At 26.2% G+C, this 26447-nt stretch overlaps 1 protein-coding gene across 12 annotated transcripts in view; it reads right to left on the reverse strand.

Annotated features, from left to right (window-relative positions):
- LOC111675850 (supervillin) overlaps window positions 1-26447 on the reverse strand; it is a 330599-nt gene that overhangs the window by 83868 nt on the left and 220284 nt on the right. For 11 of the 12 annotated variants that reach the window (XM_046951094.1, XM_046951093.1, XM_046951090.1 and 8 more), the window contains one exon: window positions 20333-20744. In XM_046951094.1, the coding sequence (XP_046807050.1) occupies window positions 20333-20744 (412 nt within the window). Of the gene's footprint in view, window positions 1-20332; window positions 20745-20839; window positions 20862-26447 lie in introns of those variants that run through there. The other variant, XM_046951103.1, reaches the window with a different exon arrangement.

Consider the following 26447-nt stretch of genomic DNA (forward strand, 5'->3'; position numbering starts at 1 on the left):
TTGAATCGATTTGAATAGGATTGGCCAGAGTGAAGTTGACTTATTTTTCTTAGAATATAATTAACTTGAATCGAATTAAGTAGTTTGAGTAGATTAAAGTCGGCATATATCTTCTAGATTAGAATTATGTATAATAGACTAAAGCAGATTCGTGGAGTAGACTTGAATCGACTAGGGTTGACTTGAATCAGCTAGAGTCGAATGGAAACAAGTACAATATACTGCAATGGACCTGAGTATAATTGGATCGACAATTATGCTTAGGTCTTGCATTCAATTGAATCGACTAGAATAGAGTTGGTATGTATCTAATCAAATGGACTAAAGCAGTATTGGTTCGACACGGATAAACTCAATTTTGATCGACTAGCATGCAGTTAACTTGGATCGACTAGAGTAGAGTCTATTTAGATCAAGTAGAGTAAATTAAAATTGAATGAGCTGGTATAAATAGAGTCTGCTTTGATCAACTAGAGCTTAGAAGAAGATCAACAAATGAAAGGCTTTTTGGATCAACTAAAATAGAGATAAATTTATTCGGCTAGACTCGACTAGAAAAGAAAAAAACTTAAGTTGAACTGAAACGATTAGAGTTGAGCCGTTTAAATCAGAATTGGAGTAGTGTAGAGAGGCAATTTTCTGAATAGAATGAAACTTTTACGATTTCCTTAAAACTATAACAACCCTAATAAATCCGTTCACCATTGCATGTTGTTTATTACTATTATTTACATAGATTTTCGATTTCTTTACAAACTACAAAACAACAAAATATCTTCAAGAAGATATTTATCGTTTCTTTTCAGGGAATTCAAAACATGCAATGATGCAATTTTTACAAAAAACTTATTCAAATAAAGTTTGCAATTTTGTTCTAGTTTATTCATTTGTTTTTATTAAGTTTGTTAAATGTTTGTTCATACAACAGTAATGATTAAGAAAAGTAAAGTTCATTGTCCATGATATTCTTACTCCAGAGAATGAGAAGCTTTGTGTAGCTCCTTGTTAATTGTTGTCGAGAAAAGTTAATGAATTGTCATGTTCTTGTCAGTTAACAAGTTGAATGTTGAAAGTAAATAACATGTTGTAAGTAGTAACAAGTAAATATATGTATAACTCATTACAGTGATGTTTAGGTGGCATCAACGGAACAAAGACAAAGACATTCATTCATTAATTGTTTTCTTTTGTTGCAATATGTCATTCATATAGGAATAGTGGCGTTATAATGTGTTTTATTGTTTGGATTTTGTTTTGTAAAGATAAGTAAATCCTTTGGTATAAGTAAACAAAGGATATTTTTGTAAACGTATGTACTATTAATATAAAAAAGCTAAAGGGATATGTAAGAGAAAAGTGTTTTGTTTAAGTTTACCTAATTAGCTGTTACTATTTGTATTCCTTGCCTGTATAAATATATAGACAAGTTAAAATACCCCCTTAGGAAGTTATAAACCCCATATATTGAAGATTTTTATTTTCTCGTATATATAAAATGAACACTTTTTCCTCTTTCCAAGTTAAAACGTTTAAAAACTATTCCATTTATCTTTTAAGTTTGTATTATTTCAATCAAAATATTTGCATTTGTTCACTCATTCTGATTTCTATTAAAACTAAATTCTAAAGTTTTCTTTACCCGCTCATATGGACTGACTTTCAATTTCCTTTGCTTTATTGAACAAATTTCAATCTTGATATGAATTCTTTATAGTTTTATACAATTTCTATAAAAAAACTCTTCAAACACATTCTCTCTACTAACTTTATTAACTATCAATGTTGCATGTAGTGGTGGCATCTTTATTCAAAATGTTTTCAACATTTCCTTGATGTGTTGACAATTTTGACAAAATAAACAAAAAAACGAATAGAAAACTTTGAGTTTCCATGGTATCTTTTCATGTTTTTATAACATTTAATATAGTTTTTCGTTTTTTTATAGAATAACTTTTTTAACATGATGATGACGCATACGTATTGTTGGGTGTATTTTATAATGTATAGAATATTATATTTGCAACTCGTGTAACTGTCTGACAATATGTCTAGTGTCTGCGTCATATCAAACGTAAAATATATTATTAATATTTAGAATGTTTGGAAAAAAAGGATATCATCATATGTTAAGAGTCAGACTTTAGTGGAAAATGTTGATGACAATGATAATAAAAATTTATAAAATGTGAAATATTTTACGTGGATAATAAATCATTTGTTTTTAACAATGAAATATTTTATTAATTTTTTATATAATTTAATTTAGTAAATTAGAATTGACTAGAATAGAGTCGACTGTATTCGACTAGTATCGAATTGAATTAAATTACGAGTCTTCTTTAATTGACTAGTATATAGTCGACTTTATAAGACTAGAATTGAGTTGATTAAATTCGACTAAAATAGAATCGAATTGATAAGATTTTAATAAGACTTAACTTTATTCTACTAGAATAAAGTCGACTTTACTCAATTAGTATAAAGTCGACTTTACTCGACTAGTATAAAGTCGACTTTACTCGACTAGTATAATCGACGGTTTTGGAATGAAACTTTATTCGAATAGAATCAAATTGACTACAATAAAATCGACTTAATTCGACTAGAATAGATTCAAATTGAATACAACTTTATTCGATCTGAATAGTGTCGATTTAGTTCGACGAGTAGAATCGAGTGTAGTCGAATAGAATGGAACTTCATAAGAATGAAAACGAATTGATAAGAATTCAACTAAAATAGAATCGACTTAATTAGACTAGAATAGAGTCAAAGTATATTCAACTAAAAAAGTCGACTTAATTAGACCAGATTAGAATATTGTCGAACATATTACAATTTAACAGAAGTCAACTGTAATCGACTAGATCGGGTCAATTTTGTTCGACTTAATAAAGTATAAAATCAACTTAATTTGACTAGAATTAAGTCGAATTCATAAACACTTAATACGTGTCAGTTTTAGTCGCATATAATTGATTTGACTTATTTCGACTAGAATAGAGTGAGATTGATAAAACTTACTATAGATCTTTATTCGACTACAAGTGAATTGATAAGAATTGAATAGAATTGACAACAATAAAATCGACTTAATTTGAATAGAGTGAAATTTAATGCATCTTTATTCGACCAATGTAGAGTTTATTTAGTTCGACGAGTTCAATCAAATTTAATCTAATAGAATGAAAACTTATTATAATAGAATTGAAAAAAAAATCGACTAAATTAACTTAATTCGACTTAAAAAGAATCAACTTAATTAGACTAGAATAGAGTTGAAGTATATTCACCTAAAAAAAGATTTGGCATTATTCGATCAAAATAGAATCGAACTTAATTAAAAGTTTAATTCGACTGAAATAAAGTGAAATTGATAAAACTTACTATAGATCTTTATTCGACTAGAATAGAGTCGACTTATTTCGAACAGCAGATTCGAATGCATGCGAATAGAATCCAATTGTTAAGAAATCGACTTAATTCGTATAGAATAGAATAAAACTTTAATACAACTTTTTTCGACTAGAACATAATCGACTTAATTCGACGAGTTGAATTCGTATAGAATGAAAATGTATTAGAATAGAGATTAGGAATAAATACTAGACAACTTTAATCAATTAGAATAAATTCAACTTTATTTGGCTAAAATAGAATTATTAAATATTCGACTAGAAAAGATTTGGCTTTATTAGATCAGATTAAAAACGGCTAATTTCAACTAGAATATAAACGTCTAAAATTGTCTAGAATAGAGTCGATATAAAACGAGTTAACGAGTAATCGACTAGATCGGGTCAATTTTGTTCTACCGATCAACTTATCGAATCGACTTAGTTCGACTCTAATAGAGTCGAATTGATAAACATTCAATACGATTCGAAATTCATTAGCATAAGAAATAAATATCAAACAACATCAATCGACTTAATTGGATTTTAATAGAGTCGAACTGATAAGCATTTCATACGAGTCAATTTTAGAATCTACTATATTCGACAAGAATAGCATTCGACTATAACACAAATTTCTACATCAGACGATACTTCCTTCCTGAGGGAAAAACTTTCGGCTGATACAGCAGTAGCTGAGTTGACAATCTTTAAGTTGGAACACGCTATTCATATCAACTAATATTTCCAATATTTCTATTGATTATTTATTGCTGATCATAAATCTCAGAAATTAAGAATTTTGAATAAGTTTCTTAGGAAAGATAATGCCGAATGATAAAACTTTAAAAATTTACAATGTAAGCTAAAATACATACCAATATAATTTGTTATGAAACTCCTTTATTTTACATAATCTTCGAATCTTTGATTGATTATTCATTTCAAAATGTATGAAATCTGTTTTTATTTAACTTTAAGATGTTTATCGTTAAACACTATTGTTGACTTTAAAGTACATTAACCCAAGTGCACATACGTTCATACTTCAAAAAAAAAAAATGACCCCATGATAAGGTTGGATGGTTGCTTATTATGCATTTGACTGTGAATAAATAAGGTCATTTTACTACCTCAGTGATTGATAGCAGGAATGAGATATAATGTAAATGTGTAAATTTACGACAACAATAAAAACACAAGAGATTTGTATTCCAACGCTTATACACCCGCGCTTAAAAATGGAGAATATTTGTTGTAAAACCCTTCTGTTGGGCTCAATAATATACATAATAAGTTGACGGCAATTATAATGAAATGCATTTCATTTGGGGCCTAAAACGTTGCTGTTATCAATTACATGCTGACTGAGAGACATTTGTGAAGTTCAAAACAATAAAAACCGAAAGAAACGTGCGTGAGGAGTCGTCTTCTTAACATAGTGATTTGACTTTTTTTACGGTTTCTTAAGTTTTTTTTTTCGTTTTAATTTTTATAATTTTTTTTTCTGTTAATGTTTTATGTTCGAAAATACTTTCAAATGAATTATGAGTTATAAACATGCAGTAAGTAGTAAACATGTAACAGCTACAACTACAATGATGATGACGATGATGACGTTGTTGCTGAGACTCTGTCAGTATATATGTGGAAGTGCTACACATTTTTATTATTATTATTGGAGGTATAAAGGGGTAATACTTAGTATTATGCTACTCTGGGTACTAAATCACAGAAGTATATATATATTTAAGTGCATTTCCGTATTAAAGTGCTCTTCTGACTGTGTGTGTGTTATTTTGTACAAATTACTTGGGTTTTTCTTTCTCCAAACAAATTATTATAGTAGATATATTAAAGCGTTTTTTTGTTATAAATAATATAAATTAGAAAAAGTCACGTTTGTGATTTTTTCTTTTCTCAGATCTATTACTTTGATTGTTATAATGAAGTTGAATTATAAAATTAAAATGCGATTAGATATGACAGTGATTAAAATCAGTTTAATGAAAATTAAACCAAACATGTTTTTTTTAAGTGTGAGAAAAGTAACATGTAATAATTATATTATGTGTGATATTTGCCTTGAAATTATTATAAAAAAACTTTAATTGAACATATTAAATCAATTACATAAACGTTATATCAGTCAATATTTATGGATAATTATACAACTTCGAAATGCCCTGATAGCAAAAGGCAGTCACTGTGCAAAGTTTTGAACATTTCTGATAATTTAGAACTGATTTCTTCTCATCGTTGGATGGTTATGATTTCACAAAGTAATTCACATGGTCAATTACTTTTATTGTGTAATTGAGCAATAAGCAATTACAATTACTTATAATTGCAATTAAAGTTTTTCTAATTCAATTACTTGTAAAGTGTTATAGACCAAAAACCAATCATTGTTATTAATTTTGCCAATTTGTCAATTACAATTACTTGTAATTAATGTAATGTATATATAATAAAATTCACAATTATAAGTAATTGAAATTATTTCATTTACAATTACATATAATTGTGATTAGGGTTCAAATAATCGAACAATCGACTTTTTATCGAAAAAGTCGTAAAGTCGATGTCGACTATTTTGTTCAAAAAAACTCGACTATCGTCGATAAAAAAGTAGACTTTGTAAATAAAAGTTGAAAAGTTGGAAAGAATCGAAAAAAGTCGTTAAGTCTGAAAAAGTCAAAAGTAATAAAAAGTCGAAAATGGTCGGAAAAAGTCGAAAAGTCGTAAAAAAAAGTAGGAAAGTCATACAAAGTCGTAAAAAGTTTATAAAAAAATATAAAAAGTCGACACAGACTGGTGTTCAGTACTTTCCGTCCAAAATATCTTTCCTTTGGAAGAAATATGAAAAAAATTATAAAAACCTCAAAAAAAGACCTTTTTATACTTTGATCCAGCTCGCAAAATATTGACCCCAGGACCAAAAATTTGAGAATAAATAGTCGGAAAAACTCGAAAATAGTTCGAAAAGCTGAACACTAAACTTTCCAATAAGTTAGGGATTCAGATATAAAGAAACTCTTTAGTCTAACTACCGTTATAGTTGAAAGCCTTGGTACTAAATCGATATTTGATAAGTCCAACATTCATCACTTCTCGTAAAAGAGTTGCCAACGGTCTATGGATTTCATATCATTTGCTTAAGTTTCAACCAGAAAAACTGTTTAGCAAAGCACGCCCGAGAACACACTTGGAGCAATTTCGGAGTTTAGTGTATATTGATATTGTGACGCGATTTCTCGGGTTTTCAAGCAATTTCACGAGCTAGAGAGAGTTCAGTTTTCAAACTGTCAGTGTGTGGACTAAATATGGAGTTATCATCACAGTGTAAAATGATAATGTTTGTGGACATGTTAATCCTTATAGCTATTTGATCAGGAAAGCACAATTAAAGTTTGATGTGTACATAATACATTTCTTGTGTCAAACGTGGTCCGCTTGTATTTTGTACAATGAGTCTTTGAGTGTTGAGATTATAATCTGATGGAAAATAATGTCAAATTGTTTGCTGATCAGAGACAGGCACATAGTGACAACGGATTGATTGTCAATTGTTAGCTTACAACGTTTGTTAACATTTAAACAACGGATGTGTATAATATCTAGATTTCGACAATGAATTGTTGAAACGCTGCGTAGTCAACATTACTTTGTCGTAGGTATGTCTACACATTGACAACGGATGTTATTGAACAATTATAAATTCCTTTAGTGTCAATTTGGTACCTGATATGTTCCCTCTGTGTATGTGTTATGAGACCCTATTCTACCATGGGGCGTTGAATATATCAAATACCGGGGATTTGCTATATATAACCACAAATTTAAGAATAAAGCTTGTATAAAGAAACTAACCCAGGAAAACTTTTAGAACTTGTTTTAAAAACAACTAGTTCTAAAACGAATGCAAAGAGAATCACTTCAAGTTCTTAAACAACAACCTTGGTACTTGTGATGTCGCAACTATTACTGGAACCAGTTCTTCGGACCATTGTTATCGTTCTAAAATACTTCTAAAGACATCTTTGACATTAGTTATACATTGATATTACAATAGTTTAATGGAACACATACAAGTTGAGAAACGACTTCTTAGAATAATTTGAAAAAAAATTGAAAAAAATTAAAAATTCATGTATATATTTTTATTGAAATATAAAACGCATTAATTTCTTTATTTAAAATTGAAAAAATGAACTATTTTTAAATTAAGAAGAGTATACCTTCTGTAAAGCTTCCTTAGAACTAGTTCCGAGGTTGACAAATTTGAACCGTTCCAAAGAACGAGTATCAACTCTATATCGTTACCAGTTCCGAAGGTGACAATTTCGAACAAAAATCATTGGTCTCAACGCCAAAGTAGAACGAGTTCGGGCTATAATCTTATTATGAAAATAATATTTTCAATTTCTTTAAACTTCTTTAGCAACAACTCTGTTTTTCTAACATTATTCTTCTAAAATATATCAAACGAAACAAGAACTTAACAAATGACTCTCCTGTCAATAATTAAATGCTAATTAAATGTAAAAGTTAAAAATACTTTTTTGTTTTAATTAAAATTTCAAATTTGCATACATAAGCTATAAGAATCGCATTTATAATTATTAATTAATACTTTATATACACTTTCCTTCTTTATTTGTTTATATATATATTTATTTCTTTAATACATTTGTTTTAGCCTTCATTTTAGCATTTTAATATGACTACAAAATTTCATTTTAAAAACTGTCGAATTTCTTAATTATTTTCACTTTTATTTCAGCGCTGTCAATTTTTTTTTCTTTTTTTGACAAATTGCCAATTAGATTAGAGTCGTAGACTTTAAAAAAAATATTATGAAATTTGTTTTTCAATTCTTTTATTTAAAACAAAAGCTTTTATGATTAATTATGTAAAATTAGGCGTAAACTTGAAATAAATAAAAACATTTAAAAACTATTACACAGTGGCTGGTATATTTAAAATTTATGCAAATTTATTTTATTTTCTTTTGTTATCCGTTGAATTGTTTGTTTGTGTTAGGGGAAATAATTAATGTTTTTTTTCATGAACAAATTAAATAAATATTTAAAGAGTATGTGGGTTAAATTCTAATCAAATTGTCAATTAGTGGTAATTTTATTTTCAGATTTAAATATTTATATTGCAAATATTAATTTTTGACAAGGCTTTTTTTCTTGAGATTTCTTGCAGTGTATTATGTAGGTGTTTATTTTGGCGCATACTATTTTTTTCATTCTTTGGTTTAACATTTTAGCCCACATTTTTTTTATTTGATTTTAATATTTGTTTTATAAATTAAGGTAAAAAAAAACAAAATTTAAAATGTTTTACAAACCTGTTTATTTTGATTTCTTTTGTTGTTTTGGATCGTAGCAAGATTGATTATGAGTGATGACGCTGTGATTGTGATTGAGATCCATTCAAATTGTGTTTAATTTAAAATTGTTTGTATAGATCAATGAAATGAATGTCTTACTAATTATTATCGGTTGATAAAGTTTTAAATGTAGAAATATTATTATGTTTAGAGATAATATATTTAACAAAAGATTTATGGATTTATGGAAGTATTATTAAAAGCCGCTTCTTCTTTTGTCTATTGTTATCATCACTTTATGATAGATAATTGGTTTAATGTGGGGTATTGGGTATGAGCATTGGAAGTCCCCTTATGTCTTAAGAACAAAACGGATATATACGATTTTTATTTAAAATATGTGTATATGTAGTGGTTATAGCTGTCTTTGTGCAACTCAAATGAATTTAGCTAATTGGATCTCTCGAAGTACTTCAGCATGATCGCTGTAGTACTTCTGACTAGGTTATATCCATTACTGAGACCCTCAAAGAGAGAGATCAAAGATGCAGAGGGTAACCCGAATTATGTTATATTGTTATAATTTAATAGTTCTACTATTACCGAATATTTTTATTTAGGTGATAAACTTTCTGTTTATACAACTGTAGCTGAGTTGAAAAGTTTTCCCATAATAAAGATTTAATTATCCTGATAAAGCTTTATATTCACATTTCACAAATGTGATTTTGTGAATCCAGTGGTTTTTGTAAGTAATTCTAGCAAATTTGATCAATTGTGATACTTAATACATATTATGAAAGACACAGATATCAATGTAAACTAGAAGGTCATAAGGTTCTTTTCTAAATATGTTATTCCAACAATATTTTAAGTCAATCATAAACATGAAAGATATGTATGAGAATTTATAGTTTTGAAGATTTTTAAACCCTGTTATCTCAGAGAGACAATAACTTTGGTTAGTACCTCTTTAGTCAAATGCTTCCAACAGTTCAGCTGTTAAAGAAGTCTCTAACAGTCTCTGCAAAAAAAGTATTCATTCTGACATATTAAAAGTAAAAAATTAATATTTTTCTTTAAAAACCCAAAATAAACATGTTTTTAATTTCCTCAGGCTAAGCCTGACCGCCTGTTTTTAATCAATTTTGGTTAATAAATTTGCCAAATCATAAAATTGTCTCAACCTATTCTAAATTGGCGCATAAACTAAGCAGATTCGGAAGTAGAAAAGACTAGAGCCCCAAAACGTTTGGGTCTCGTAAGGTGAAGCCTATACGTATGGAGATTTTACCGCAGTTTGTAAAGTGGGCACCAGACTTCTGATTCTTTGATGCCCATTGAAAAATCGTATTGAAATTCAAAATTCCAAAATCTTAATCAATTCCCCTATTCTGCATTTCAATATGAATAGAAATTTTCTCTGTTTGGAAACTTTTGTAATTTGCATTTTGATTCGAAGCTCCGTCACTTAAATAACAACTTATAAAAACGAATTTACGATCCTAATGCAGAATACATACAATTGTTAAGCATTGAAATAAACAGGAATTGCTTCTTCTTTTTCTTACGATTCCGCTTTTTGAATTTTCGGATGGACGATACGATGATGTCAGTATTTTTCTCAGGGTTAATTTTTGGATGCAGTGTTTATGTTTTGGAATCTTGGATGGAGGAATATAATTTCGTCGAAGCAAAGAATTTAAGAACAAAGAAATTTAAGAATAAATTTCTTGTCGGGAAATGTTTAACAAAATTTTCTGTTAGACCCTTTATCTGATACCAGCATCAGTTTTTGAACATCTGATAGGTATTCAACGTAATCGGGTCGATTTTAAAGATTGCTGTCTTGTAATCTCACAACAGGGTAAAGTACAAATTAAATCTTATTCCTAGATTCTAGTCTTTTCCCTTTTTAAGACTTCAGTATAGACTGAAATCACATCGACCAAAAAGTCAAAAGAACCAATTAGGTTTTTGCAAAATTTCCCCCTAAACCGTTCTACTTCAAAAGTTGCAATTACAAAACATGTTACATGTTTGCTGACCAAACACATCATATCATCTAAACTTGTGTAGAACACATTCCACAAACAAACAAAAACAGATCCTCTTATCACTCTTTGTACCAATTCCCAACATTTCACACTGACCAACCAAGCAATAATCATCACACAATTCTCAAAAAAAATGTGTATTTGGTTTTAAACAAAAATTCACACTATAAAATTACATTGACATCCGATAACTGTAAATTATATTTTATTACCAAAAAATACGACAAATAAAAAAACACTAAGCAAAAATAAATTTTAATTACAATTTTTTTCTTGTATTTTTGCTGATTCAATGAATTTCTATAGAATATCTCACACAAAAAAACATAAATTCAAAAAAATTTTGGTCCGAAAAAAATACAGCAAAAATAAAGTACGAAATAATCAAAACAAAGGCGGACATAATAATAACAACAAAAAAACTATAAAATAGTATGTTTTCCAACAGCCCCGCCAGTCAAGTCGATCAGTAAATAGAAATGTAAATAAAATCTAAAGTTAGGGGTTTTTCTCGTTCTGTGTTGTTTTTTTGTTTTCGATTTCAAAACGGGGAAACTGTGAATAAAATTGTAAATAAAAGTCAAGTATTTTTTTTCTACTATTATTGTTTTGTTTTATAAACATGAGTTGTATATACATAGTAAAAATGTATTTACTACAACAATAACAACAACTACCTGCAATAAAATAAAATCTTATGAGTGTATAATATACAATGAATTAAAAGATACTGCAGACCAGAGAGCAAAATATTTAAAACAAAATAAAAAATATTACAATCTGCAAAAACAACAACAATAAAAAAATTGTATAAATATTCCTTAAAGTATTACACCATTTCCTAAGATACTTTTCTTAAAAAAGGGACTTTATATTTCAGATCTTCTCACTAGTTTACAAAATCCAGATAATCACTTATGGGATTGCATAGGATAGGAGAACTGTGTTAAAATTCATAAGATTTTACAGAGGTCTATGTCGTCGTCTGTGAATTCAAAGGTAGTTCCATATTCGTCGTCTATTAATAATTATGTCTGACTTTCAAAATCTTCCAAAGCATAGTAGTATCGACTGAGCTCTTCGGAATTAATTTATTACATTGATTTTTACACACGATTTATTAACCAAAAAAGTGAAGGCCCGTAGTCGACACTTTAACAGATCCTCATGAAATTTCAACTTGGAGAGATTAAATGATTTTAAATCATATTTATTAAATTTTTTTAACAATTCCGCCTTAATAAATGTGATTTTTTTCATAATAATGCATATAAGTTGAATTCTACCTTGCCTCAGATATACTTAAGCCATTTATTGTTGAATAAAAATGTGGACATTTAAGTTAAATTTTTGAAGGTGGCTTTTTATAGGAACAAATGAGGCTTTATAATTATAAATTTCATGAGGGTCATAAAGGCTATTATAGAACTTGGTTTTGCAGCTTTTTTTCGAGTATATTAAACATATTAAACATAATTATGAACTTAAAAGCCCATTCGGTGGGTTCAGTTGTATGGGTGCTAGGTGAAATAATGGACCTATGTTAACCATTTTAAATAGGCTTAGTCTACGGTACCATAAAAGATCATATGCCAAATTTTAATTGAATTATCTTAAAAATTGCGAGCGATCAACCATTTTTAATAGGATTTATCCCTGGAACAATAGAAGATCATGTATCAAATTTAATTGAATTATCTTCAAAATTGCGACCTGTAGTTTACGTAGTCGGACGGTCCCAGTTAAATCGATACAGAAAATGATTCTGAGCCGATTGGTATACTTAAAAGTTAAAGGACCAATATTATTGTGCGTTACAAACATCAGCACAAACCTAATATACTTAAAAAATCCAAACTCTGTTCATAAATATTAAAAAACTTATTACAATCCTAATAAAAACCATTGTTTTAACATACTATCGGATATACAATCTCGAAAATTGTCATATTTTACAATTTTCAGATTAGTCCATGGCAGAACTAAAGGTGTGACTGCCTAACTTCACCAATACCAAAGCAACATGTATTTGGTTGTTGTACCATTATCGCAGTCACTCATTAATATGTATTTAAATCGTACAAAAACAATGTTTTTTTTTTAAGAATAATGATCATAGCTCCATTATTGAAAGATAAATAGGTATATCCTGAAGATATTTAGGGTCTTCATACACACAGTCAGATCAGTCGCATAATCGATTTCGATCTCTAAAAGAATTCTGAATTTGTAAGGTCGGAATAGTTGATATTTAATATCAATGACAAATGATATTACAAACTTATCTTAAGAAGTTGGGGATTAAAAAAAATATTTTTTTGGATACAGTGTTTTTGCAAAAACACACACATACCTACATAATCATACGAAATAAAGATAAATTGAGGTAATTTAAGAAAGAAACAATAAAAACAAAATATTTAATAAATACAAACCTGGTTTAGTAGAAAAAGAAGATTTGGCCAATATATAAAATCGACAAAAAAAACCGTTGAAGATTCAAAATGTCATGATGCTAAAGGAAAGCCCATAAATGTTGATGTTGTTTTACTTTATATAATGTTGTTGTTGTAGTTTAAGATATATAAATTTTCCACGATTTAAAACTGCAGTTGCAGTAATCAATGTAATAATGTTTATTTAAGTGAAATGAATCAAAACTAATTATTATCAACAATAGGTAATAGCAGCGGTTTGAATAAATTATTTATTATTGTTAATAATTAAAAACACACGAACACTGTTGGTATACCGCTGTCAGACTAATTTAAAACGACATACATATGTATATAGGTATGTACTTAGCACTCTCTAAGAAGCAACAATAATAAAAATTTTGTTTAGAATTGTCACTTTGACACTTTGTTTATAAGACAGACCGTCAGTCAGACACTTCTTCAGTTTGTCTAACCAATATTTGAAGAAAAATGTAAACAAATCGAGAGGGAAGAAAAAAAACACTGTTGCTTTCTGTATAGTTTTCTTTGTTTCTTTTGTTTTTTTATTTTGTTCACTTTTTAAGATGAAGGCAAATGCAGATTCTTATTTGAATTTTTGTTTTTAGAATTCTGCAGATGTTTTTCTATACAATAATTCTATGCACATTTAAGGCAATTTTATCTTTTTCTTATAATTTTTAGCAATATGATGAACAAGCCTTTAAAAAACACACACAAACGACAAACACTAGATTTTTGCGCGTACAACATTAATACAAATGTTTTCTGTTTGCTTGTTTTTTTAGTCAAGTTATGAGACACAATTGTATCTTTTAATGTGAGTGAATATTAAGGTATAATTAAATTATTCTATTATAAACATTTTTTTTCTTTAACTCCAGCTGTTTTAATTATTTATTTTATTTATGTTTGTAATTTTCGGAAGACACACAGCGAAATTATAATTTCGAAAAAAACACAACCTCACTAAAACAAGTCTAAAATTTAACTAAATTTTGTTTACTACGCGCATTTTAGTGCAACAAAATAGCAGCGTAAAAAGAAAAATGGGAAAAAAACGAAAGAGAGACAAAAACAATAATAATAATAATAATGAAGTTGCCAGAGTAAAAGGGTTGTTTTATTTGTTTTTTGTTTATGTGATTTAAAATGAAGTAAATTTAAAGTTAATTATTTAATTTTAAAGTAATATTTTATAAATCTAATTATTTGTTTAAATATTTACCATAAATTAATAAAAGAACTTAATTATTGTTTTGATAGTAAGTTTCCGGCAACTCTATTTATTGTTATAAATGTGGATGTTATTTTAATGGTGATGCCAACTATAAATATTTGACTTTAACTGTGGGAATTTTTAGGGATAACCTTTTTTGGGTAAAAACAAACCGTTACATTCAAAATAATGTTGAATACTGCTGCAAAGTGTTGGTAACATTGGTACAATTGTACTTTTTTGGTGCAATTAGATCATCAAAAGTACAAGGTACCAATCATCCATTTTGTACAGTTTTAAAATATATTCCCTTATAGAAGTAATAATTTTAAAAATTCACTTTTAATACAAAGTTCTCAGAGTTTAGCCAAACTTAGAAAGAAGGTTATTTTGAAGAATACTGGAAAAGATTATAATAACCAGACAACATTTAACAAAGGGAGTAAGTAAGTAGTACTTTTAGGATCGCTTTTCTATTGAATTTCTGTATGAAATATTCGATAGACTTACACTAATCTAATATATTATTATATATAACGCTCCTTTACTGACTGACTAATTCATAATCGTAAAGCCCAAACGACTAATCCTAGAATCATAAAATTTTTCACAGTTTATGTCCTTTTGAAAATGATATTTGATAATATTTGGATATTTGGAGTTAAAAAAGGAAAACAGGTTTTCTTGATTATTTTAAGCAATATTAGTGATACAAGAGAAATTTAAATTGTATCTACTTCTATTCTTAAAAAGAGCAGATGAGTAACTGAAACATTTTTGAAATTAGTACTTTTAAGGGGTTAAAATGTGTAACAAAGGTGATTTTGGTACCTTTTTGGGTCATTTCTAACTTTTTAACTAATAAACATTATAAAAGTTTTTTAAATATTTTGAATACATCTATCAAAATTATTAGAAACCTGTTTCCTACATTTTTAAAATACAGTCCTTTTTGGGTGTAAAAAATAGAAAACAGTATTTTTAGCACTTTTCTAGCACATTAAGAAACTTGTTCGATTTATTGACATATTCTCAATAGAAATATCAATTGTATAGACAAACTCTGCAATATTTATTTAAATAATATTTTATTTTTTTTTTTGCTATTTCTTTGGGTACATGCAAAAAATGCGAAAAAGGAAAATTTAATTCTATTCAAACTCAATTTTTATAAAATTTGAAAAATATCTTATTTACTCACACAAAATAAGCTATTGGTATATTATTTTGGAATTCGGGTACTAAGGTCACTATAGGATTAAATTCGGGTAAATTGTTTGGTACTTATATTTGGTATGTGGTAGGAATAACTTTTGCTACCTTTTCTTTTTTCAAATGTTACTTTTTGTATGTTCTCTAATATGAAGACCAAAAACAAAATTGAATCTAAAAATAAACATTTTTACATACAGGTTCCCGACTGATTAAAAAGGAATAAACATGGTACTTTTACATTCATCAATGTTACTCTTTGAATTTCCCAACTTAAGAACCAAACCACATAAATTACTATTAAATGAACATTTATAAGTGAAATTTTAAGCACCTTTATTAGTTATTCAAATGGTACTTTTTGAATTTTCTACAATTTTGAACGTAGAAATACATATAAAATTTAACATGTAGGGACCTGAATAAAAGAGAATCCACAAGAAGCATCTTTTTTGGTTTTTTCTTGTTTAAATAATACGTTATAGAAACTATACCTATACATTCTTAATGAATAATATTCTATATGGAAGATATTTTGGTACTTTTTTCCTTGTATTAAAGACTAGCACCCAATGTAAGCTAGTGTCTAATATATAGACTAGTCTTTTGTCTAGTTTATAGACTACTCCATCTTCTAGTTCTTGAAGAGACAATAGACTGTCTATTGACTAGTCTAGGAACCAGTCTAATGAGTGATCTATTCTATGAAATACCCAATTGCCTAGTCAATGGACTAGTATTCTTTTACACAAAATTTTGACAGATCATATTTCTTTTGCGCTGTTTTTGAAAAGGGCTTAAATACCATAATTTTAACATAATATTAACCGCTTATTTAATTAATAATAGTTATTAAAACCTGTTTTATAGAGGAAAAGTCTGTAGTAACCTTTTTTTAACTTAAATAATCGTTTTTGCATTAGATATTAAAACTCTATTCTAATTTACATAACAAATGTTGAATTCCTTGGTATTTTTATAAAAATCCCTTTTAAATACTTTAACACTATTGTGGCATGCTGTTAGATGTTTTTTGAAGCTTTATACAATCTGGTAACTCTAAAAAATTAATTTTAACTGGAAGTGGAATATGATACACAAAACAAACTCTACACTAATGACGAGAATATACACTGCAGCTAAATACAATAAAAGCATTGCCTACATTTAGGCTCACCCTGTAATGTAATAACAGTTTATAAAACTTAATGTAACGGTTATTTAAATTTAAATGTTAGTTATTTATTTCCAAATTATTTACACATATAAGTAAAACACATACAAAATAAATTTTTGAAAATTTTTCTTAGGCATTTTTATTTGTAAATATTAAAAAAAAACAAAATTAAATTTTAAAACCAAAAAAATTAAGAAAAAAATGTACATTTATTTATTGTATTTCATAAATTTACCAAAAATACATTTAATTTATTAATAATTTATTTAAAAAAATATTTTTTTAGTATATAAATTAGTTATTAATTTAAATATTAAGTAGAGAATGAGATTTAAAAAACAAAAAAGAGTAAAAAGCTTAAATATAATTAATTTCTTTGTTTCGATTTGTTTTCTTTTTTTCACAAAATTTTATTTATAGATCTGTTGGCTTTGTGATGACTGTAATTGTTGTTGCTGTTGTAATTGCTGTTGCACATAATAAGGATTTTGTTTGTAAGGCCAAAAATGTTGTGCAGTTGTAGGAGGAGGTTGATTTTTCAGTTTTGCATAAAAAAAGCTGCAGGTTGATTTTATTTGTTTTTATTTTGCAACATTTGGTATTTTTTTCAAAAAATAAAATTTGGAATAGTTTTGTATTATTAGCTTAAGGTTGTTTTTTCAATAAGAAAAAAAATTTCGAAATTTTTGTGTTTGTTTATTTTGTGTTTTGTGCAAAATAACAAGACATTTATTTTTAGTTTTTTTATTAATTGTTTGAGTTAACATTTAAATGTGCTTTTTTTGGTTAATTAAAAAATGTTTTTTTATTTATGTTAAAATTATGTGCAATTTTATTTTAAAATGCTTTTTTGTTAATAACTACAAAATCATTTAAAATTAATAAAGTGTATATCAAGACCAGTCTTAGGAAAATGTTTTTAATTTTATTATTTATTTACTTTTCAAATAACATTTTTAAAATGACAATTGATTTTGTTGCTTAATTAGTGTTTGCTTTGTTTTTTGTTTTGGGTTAAACTAACTACAAAATGTTTTTAAGGGTATTCAGTAGAAATTTAGTCAAAATTCTAAAACAATAAACAGATTACATCCTGGACGTTAAGAAGATCAACATCATATAGAACAATTATAGCTTTATTTGAATAGTTAAACGATCTAAAAGAGACCGAAGATTTCAAAAAACTGTGCTGTATAAAGAACTACAACTAAAGCTTAACTCTATCTCTTAAATCTAAGATTATTAAACTTAAAAAACATATAATTACAGCAAACTCTTGGTTATTTAAACCTAACATTTTTGGGGATTTAAGAATTCTTGCTTAAGTTTATTTAAGATCTGAACTTGGATTATATAAAGATGTACGCCTACCTACAGCCAAAACTGACAATTGTAGCTAAACTTGAATGATATGAAGACCTATGATCGCAGATAGATTGTATCGATCTAACGATCGATCTTTATATTGGAAATAAACTTATGTTATACAAAATTTTAGTTAGAGTGGTTAAGATTACGTCTAAACTGTGGTAGCTAAACTGAAACTTTATGAATATACATTGGATCTGTAATAATGATTATCTATAGTGTAGTCTATAGTCTAGTATATAGTCTAATTTATAGTCTAGTCTATAGTCTAGTTTATAGTGTAGTATATAATCTAGTCTATAGTCTAGTCTATAGTGTAGTATATAGTCTAAACTATAGTCTATCTATAGTTAATAATATAGTTTATATCTTGAAAAAAGTCTCCAGTCTAGTCTTAACAGTCTAGACTTAAGTCTAGTCTCTGAAATAGTCCATGGTCTAATATATTGTGTGGTTAATAGTCTAGTCTATAGTCTAGTCTATAGTCTAGTCTATAGTCTAGTCTATAGTCTAGTTTATAGTGTAGTATATAATCTAGTCTATGGTCTATAGTCTAGTCTACAGTGTAGTATATAGTCTAAACTATAGTCTATAGTCTATCTATAGTTAATAATATAGTTTATATCTTGAAAAAAGCCTTCAGTCTAGTCTTAACAGTCTAGACTTAAGTCTAGTCTCTGAAATAGTCCATGGTCTAATATATTGTGCAGTTAATAGTCTAGTCTACAATCTAGTCAATAGTCTAGTCTACAGTCTAGTCTATAGTCTAGTCTATAGCCTAGTCTATAGTCTAGTCTATAGTCTAGTCTATAGTCTAGTCTATAGTCTAGTCTATAGTCTAGTCTATAGTCTAGTCTATAGTCTAGTCTATAGTCTAGTCTATAGTCTAGTCTATAGTCTAGTCTATAGTCTAGTCTATAGTCTAGTCTATAGTCTAGTCTATAGTCTAGTCTATAGTCTAGTCTATAGTCTAGTCTATAGTCTAGTCTATAGTCTAGTCTATAGTCTAGTCTATAGTCTAGTCTATAGTCTAGTCTATAGTCTAGTCTATAGTCTAATCTATAGTCTGGTCTATAGTCTAGTCTATAGTCTAGTCTATAGTCTAGTCTATAGTTTAGTTTACAGTCCAGTCTACAGTCTAGTCTAAAGTCTAGTGTATAGACTAAATAGACCATTGTCTGGTCTATAGTCTAACATATAATTATAGTCCAGATAAAAGTCTAGTCAACAGTCTACATTATAGTCTAGTAACTATAGTTTACAATCTGTAGCCAATCTATAGTATATTTTCTATTAATTAAACTATAGTCTGGTCCATTTACTGGTTAAGTCTAGTATATTTTCTATTGGTCTATATGTCTGGTCAATAGTATATAGTATTGTCTATATTGTGGTATATAGAATAATCTAGTATTACTATTTTATAAAAAATTAAGCGTTTATGCTAAATTACTTTTACTAAAACTTTTCTACTGAATACCCTTTTTATTTAATATTTTTTTTTTTATTTTAAATTTCATATAACTACAGTTTTCAAATGTATGCGTTCTTGTTTTTTTTTTTTTAATTCTAGGTTTGCAAATATGTTAGAAAAACATATAACTTTACTAAAGATTTAAGTTGTCAAACTTTACAAAAGCATAAATTGAAAATTTTTTTTAAACTCCGTTGAAATTCTTTTCTTAAATCTTTAATAAAGTTACTATGTAAGTTCTTCAAATTACAAATTCTGATTTTCTAACAATTTCTTATTGAATTTATTAATTTTCAGAAAAAAAAACATTAATTTGCTTTTTAATAATCTAATATTAGTATAAAGTACAAAAAAATTAAAGAAAGCTTAATAATATAACATACAAAATTTAGAACATCATTGTTAGTACTAACTATTTATACAAATCACACATTCTTCATTATGTTAAATATTAAAATTAATTAAATTCAAACAAAAAAAGTTAAAAAAACAACATACATTAATATCAAAATACATTTAAAAATAGTTTTTATTTTATTAATTTATTAATAGCTTAACACAACTAAGTTTTCGTGTTTTGTTTTCTTTTCCTAATTAAACTCCTATTTTTATAGGGTTTATAAAACTTACCCTTCGTTAAATTTACGCCTACGTGCTACAGCACTATTTTTTATAATCTCCGATATTTCACGACCACCTGAACTTTCACCCTCTGAGGCAGAGGCAATATCGGGTTCCATTTTTAAAGGATCCCTTAACTGGGTCGGAGGTTTACCTAAATTCGTGAGATTACGCACTAAACTAACTGCATCATTGTGTTGTGCCGACGACGACGACGACGAGGAGGAAGAGGTGGCATTTGTCGTTGTAGCCGATTTACTTAGATTCGAAACGGTAGCATGTTTAGACGATTTAAGACGATTTTTCAATTCATTACTTAAATCCATGGGCATAAAACCGACACAACCCGATTTAGATTTTAAAATACCACCCAGGCGTGGTGCTTCGTTTGGATTAAGATTTTGTTTGCTAGATGATGACGCTAGAGAGGTAAAGAAAAGAGGGTATACAATTTAGCACTTGATTTCTAATGATTAAATATTATTAATTGTTTTAGGGTTAATTTGGAATATTTACCTTTTTGGTTTAAGTTTTATTTAAATATCCTCATGCTCAACTTTATTTAGTAGGAATTAAAAGAAAAGATGCATTTGGGTTTTTTTAGATTAGTAAATTAGTTATATATTAAAAAAGCTTTAGAATCCAGATTATATGTGATCTGTTATTTCAAACTGAACATGCCAATTCTTTAACGTGCTTAAAGAAAAAAATCCAAAAAAAGTATTAAAGCGTTAAACAATAAATAAAAGGTATTTTTAAAATAATACAGAAATCCACTACTACTTCATTTGATCTGAGTAAAGTTCTAAGATTTTTACTCAAGTAAGACCTCGTAATGAATTATGATTTCTGTTTAATTGTTACTGCTTTAAGATAAAATGTATATTGCTCGATTGAAGCTATACTGAGACCTTATAAAGTTCAACGTTCTCTTCATATCTTGGACTGACTTAAGATCTAAGATTCTGGTAGTGAATATAACTCTTCTATCTTCTCTTGATTGGAAGGACAGAAAGACTGAAGCAACTCTTATGCTATGCACACACGGTTGTTAGATCTTACAATCTTGGCAGTAAAATGTGCAGAAAATGTCTAATAATACAGTCAACTTACATATTTTGTCTTGCAATTCTTTTCCGTAATGCTTTTTCTAACAACGTTGCGAAAGAAAAATTGTAATTTCAGACAATTATTAGACATTTTCAGAACATTTTACTGACAACATTGTAAGATCTGACAACCGTATATCACGACTTTTAGATTACGATATTCGTCTATATAAAGATCAATGATCTTTATTTATCTTGGCCTAACTTACAATCTATAATTGCTGTTAAACTTGAAGTGTGAAAGCTCTAATATCTCATCCTAACTGTTAATACTTAGACGTAAGAATATAGCAAATTATAGATTGTGAAACGATGTAAGTACACTACTTATTTTGGTCTGAAGATCAATTTGAAAATTATCAATATTTTATTTATAATATAAAAACTCATATTTATATTGATTTTGTAAAAGCACTTTGTTTAAAACTTTTAAGTTTCTAAAACAAATCCAAATTTTTATAACCAATTTAAATATATCAGCTTTAAAGCTCAACAAACTGCTGTTCTTTAGTGAGTTCTGTAAAAGTCATAAACACTTTTGTATTACAGCTTTTATTACAGTTTTGTAATTTTTATTAAAAAAAAACTAAAAAATTGTATATGTTTTATATAAAATCTTAAGAAATTATGTTGAAGCTTTAAAGTTATTTGAACAGAAAAAAGTTTATTACAGCTTTTCTTCTTAATACTTTTAATTAAACTAAGTACTTTAATAATGAAACTTTAAAGTCCAATTTGTTTTCATTTAAATACTAAAGCTTTTAATATAAAGATTGTTTGTTTGTTTTTGTTTATATCGTGGATTTAAAACATTTTACTTTTATATAGTGGATTTAAAGCGTTTTACTTTTATAGTTCGTTTTTAAGCTTTATAAAAATGCTTTAATATGAAATAGAGAGACAGAGTGTGAAAATTTGTATTAGAGCTTTGCTGTAACTTAAAAGCTCAACTAGAAGTTTTTAAACAAATTTGAATATTTTTCCAATGTAAATCTCAAATGTATTACAGAAGTTCTATTTTTTTGTATTGCAGCTTTAAAAGCTTACATTTAGGATAAACAAAAACGTAAGCTTTAATCAAAGATTAAGTATATGTTTCTTATTACAGTTTTTAACTACAAAAAGTTATGCTTTTCAGAGTTTAGTAAGTTTCATTAGAAAAGCTTTAGATCTTACCACTTTTATATTAAAAGTTTTTAGACATATATGAATATTTTCACAATTTAAATCTCAATTTTATTACAAGAGTTTTATAATTTGTATTGAAACTTTTAAAGTTAACTTTTAGAATCAACAAAAACTGAAGCTTCAATAATAGTTTGAGCATATTTTCTATTATAGTTCTAGTAGACCTCTAATGTTTAGTAAGTCTGATTACAAAAGCTTTAGATCTTACAGCTTTTATATTGTTTCTAAACAAAATTTAAATATTTTTACAATATAAATTTGTATTCTATTATATAAATTTTATCATTAATTTAGGAGCTTTTAAAGCATACTTTTAAAATTCGGAAAAGCCTAAGCTTTTAAGTTTTATCTTTCATATCATTTGGCTTTAAAGTTATATTTAAAAAGCTTTAGAAATAATTTTAAAGTTTGCTTTTGAGTTCAACAAAAAGTTTTATCTTTCATATTGGAATTTTCGACTTCTTTATATAAACTTTTATAGAAGTTTAACATTTAGTTAAAGTTAAATAAAAGAAAACCTAACTCAATAATTTGTTTCATCAAATTCACAACAAAGTTTAGACAATTTAAGAAAAAGTGAAAATTAAACAAAATTTCTTGAAATTCGATTTTAAGTTAAACAGAACTCAAACAGAAAGAAATTAAAGAGATTTTAGATTTAGTTTTTAAGGAAATTATTTTAAAATATTTGATTTTTAGGAATTAAAGAAAAACTAATTTTTTTATAATTTTTTTATATTTTTCGCAAAAAAAAAATGTTTATTTTAAATATGTTTAATGTATATGTATGTATAATATATATTTTAAATATAATTTATTAATAACACAATAATAAGTTTTTTTATTATTCAATAACTAAATTTATACTGTTGTTATTGTTTTCTTTTTTTTGTAAAATTAAGGAATAAAAATTAAGCACGTGGGCAACATTTAAATATATATATTTTTTAACTCTTTTTTAATAAAAACAATGTTTTTTTTTCTTTTATATAAAGTTTAATAATAAATAATTGTTTATATTAATAATAAACAAGAGAGCTTTTTCTTGGTTTTTGTAAATAAATGTTTCAAATAATTAATAATTACAAAAAAATGTACATTTATAAAAAATAAAAATTATGAAAAAAAATTCAACAGTTTTATAACAGTTAGATAATTTAAGTAATTAGTTAGTTTTAATAAAAAATAATTTTTAAGAAATTTTTTAAAGCAAGATGTGGATGGTTTTTTAAGGGTTTTAATAAATTTTTTTAATTATTTTTTTATAATTTTTTTTATTTGTTTAATACATATAATCGTTTTATTGATTTTTTTTGTAGATCGTTTTTTTATATGTTCGTTTTGTATTTATTTTTAATTATATTTATTTTTCGTAGTTTCTGTTCAGCATTGTTTGTTATTCTTAAAATTAGTTTTAGTTTAAGTTTAAATTGTTTTATATTTAAGTTTATGTTATTTGTTTAGACCCTTTATTTTTAGAATTTAAAATTTGTTTTGGGGTTTTGGCATTTTTTAGGGTTTTTTATTTCGTTTTCATTTTTCTAGCTAAATTGAGCTAAAAAGTTTAAATAAATCCATTTTAAAAGGTTTCTATTTTAAATATTAATTATTATGAAAAAATTTCTTTAAACTGACTACTAAAGCAGCACAGATTCGAACTTTTTATCTTTATAATAGGAGTTTTAAATAAATAGAACTATAATCCCAATATTCGACTTCTAAAGACTCTATGTTTTGTAACAAATATGGTTTTAAAAATTTAATTTTTTCCTAAATTTACATAAATTGCTTAAGGGTTTTTTCTATTAAATTATTTAAACAGCACCTGATACATTAATAACACAACTTATTTTAATTAAATTTAATTAAAGTTATAAACAAAAACAAATATTGAAATATGTATCTTACGTATTCTGTTTTCTTTTTAACAAATAATAACAAAAGTTTAGAAAACAATTTTCAAAAATTATCCAAATTTGTTCTATAAACCTTTGATAAATGTTTATGAATAAGAGCCTAAGACCTTAAGACTCTAGTCTCAAGTTATATAGAACGATTTCATAACAACGAAATCTAACTGCAGTTAAGGAATGTTGAGATAAGCCTTTCGGTTTTAAGAAAAACTTCAATGATGTATAAAAATTAATTTCTTTTCCTTAAAATTAAAATGTCTTCTAAAATCTTTTTAAAAAGTTTTGTTTTGAAATTAAATAAAAATTTGTTAAAAAAAAAAAAATAATTTTGAAAAATAAAATTTTAGAGAAAATCGTCGCAAACTAAAAAAATATTTTTCGAAAAAATAATTGTGTTTTATTTAATAATTGAAAACAACAATTAATCTGTTAATAATGTTTAATATATTAAAGCTTTTAAGTGATCAATATCACAACTGAGCTTTTAGGTTAATTTAAAAGCTTTTCTTAAAATCAAACACAACATAGTGAGTTTAATTAGAAAGAATTTTATAACATTAAAACGAAACTAAAAAAACAATATAATATTAAATTCAAAGAGCTTTTAAATGTTTATATTAAAACTTTAAAGCTTAACTAAAAATTTAATACCATATTTTATTCTAAGAGCTTTTAAGTGTCATCTTTCGATCTAGAGTTTCAAAATATGTTACGTGTAAAGTTTTCATTCAAAAAGTTTGACAAAAGATATAAAGCTTTTTTAAAACAGATTTTTATCTTAATATGTTAATTAGAAAAAAATATGTATTGAGACTTTAAGCTCTAATAAAGTTTAATCTAATGTAAATTTAAGAGATTTGAAATATTATTTTTCCTTCTAAAGCTTTTATTTAATCTAAATACAAAGATTTGCTCTCAACAGATGTTTCCTTTATACCAAAGCATTAAAAAACTAAGTAAGTTTAATGAAAAAAGATTTAGATATTCCAATTTTCTCTATTAAAGTTTTCAATTCTTTTATTTTCATTTGAGCAAAATAAAGCTTTAGATCTTAAATTGAAAGTTTTAATTTTAAAAGCAAAGCTTTTAAGCTTTTTTTTTAATATCAAAATTTTAGATTCTTCTTCTTTATAAAACTTAACTTTAAGCTTTAAAAGCTCAAGTAATAGCTTCATGATTTAAGTATTATCTGCCATATGAAATTCTATTACTTCACTAAGCTTTCATTCAAGCTCAACTACAAGTCTTGCTTTTATAGAAACTTGAAATCATCACCTTTTTGTTTTAAACCCTTTAAACTTTGTAAGTTTAATGAAAAGCTTTTGATCAAAACTTTGTAAGTTTAATGAAAAGCTTTTGATCTAAACAAATTTTATATTGAAACTTTAAAGATGTAATTAAATTACAATTTAAACCAAAGCAAAAGCTTTCATTCGAGATGAATAATACATGCAAACTCTTGAAATTGTATAAAAAAGCTTTAGAACTAATAACTTTTACAATAAAATGTTAAAGCTCTAATAAAAGCTTTAATTAACTTAAACATTTTTACCAAACTAATTGCTATTTCGTAATTTAATTTTAACACAATATTTTTTTAGAAAACTTAAAATTAAAAAAAGGTTTCAAACTAAATTCGTTTTCTTAATTAAAAGAAAAGCTTTAGATAAATTTGGAAAAGAATAAAAATAAAACAAAAATTTAAAAAACAAAACTAATAAAAAGATAAATAAAATACAAAATAAAAAAAAACATTTAAAAATTCGTTAAAAAATCCGCATTCTTCACTCCAGTGTTAAAAGAACAGGTAACTGTAGTAATGAAGTTGTTGTAAATAATTCAAAATAGTTTCCGTTATAAAATTCAAACTTATTCAGATCTAAAACCTGTTCCATTTGCCCAAAATAATTACAC

The sequence above is a fragment of the Lucilia cuprina genome, chromosome 5 (genome assembly GCF_022045245.1).
Source record: "Lucilia cuprina isolate Lc7/37 chromosome 5, ASM2204524v1, whole genome shotgun sequence".
Lineage (NCBI taxonomy): Eukaryota > Metazoa > Arthropoda > Insecta > Diptera > Calliphoridae > Lucilia > Lucilia cuprina.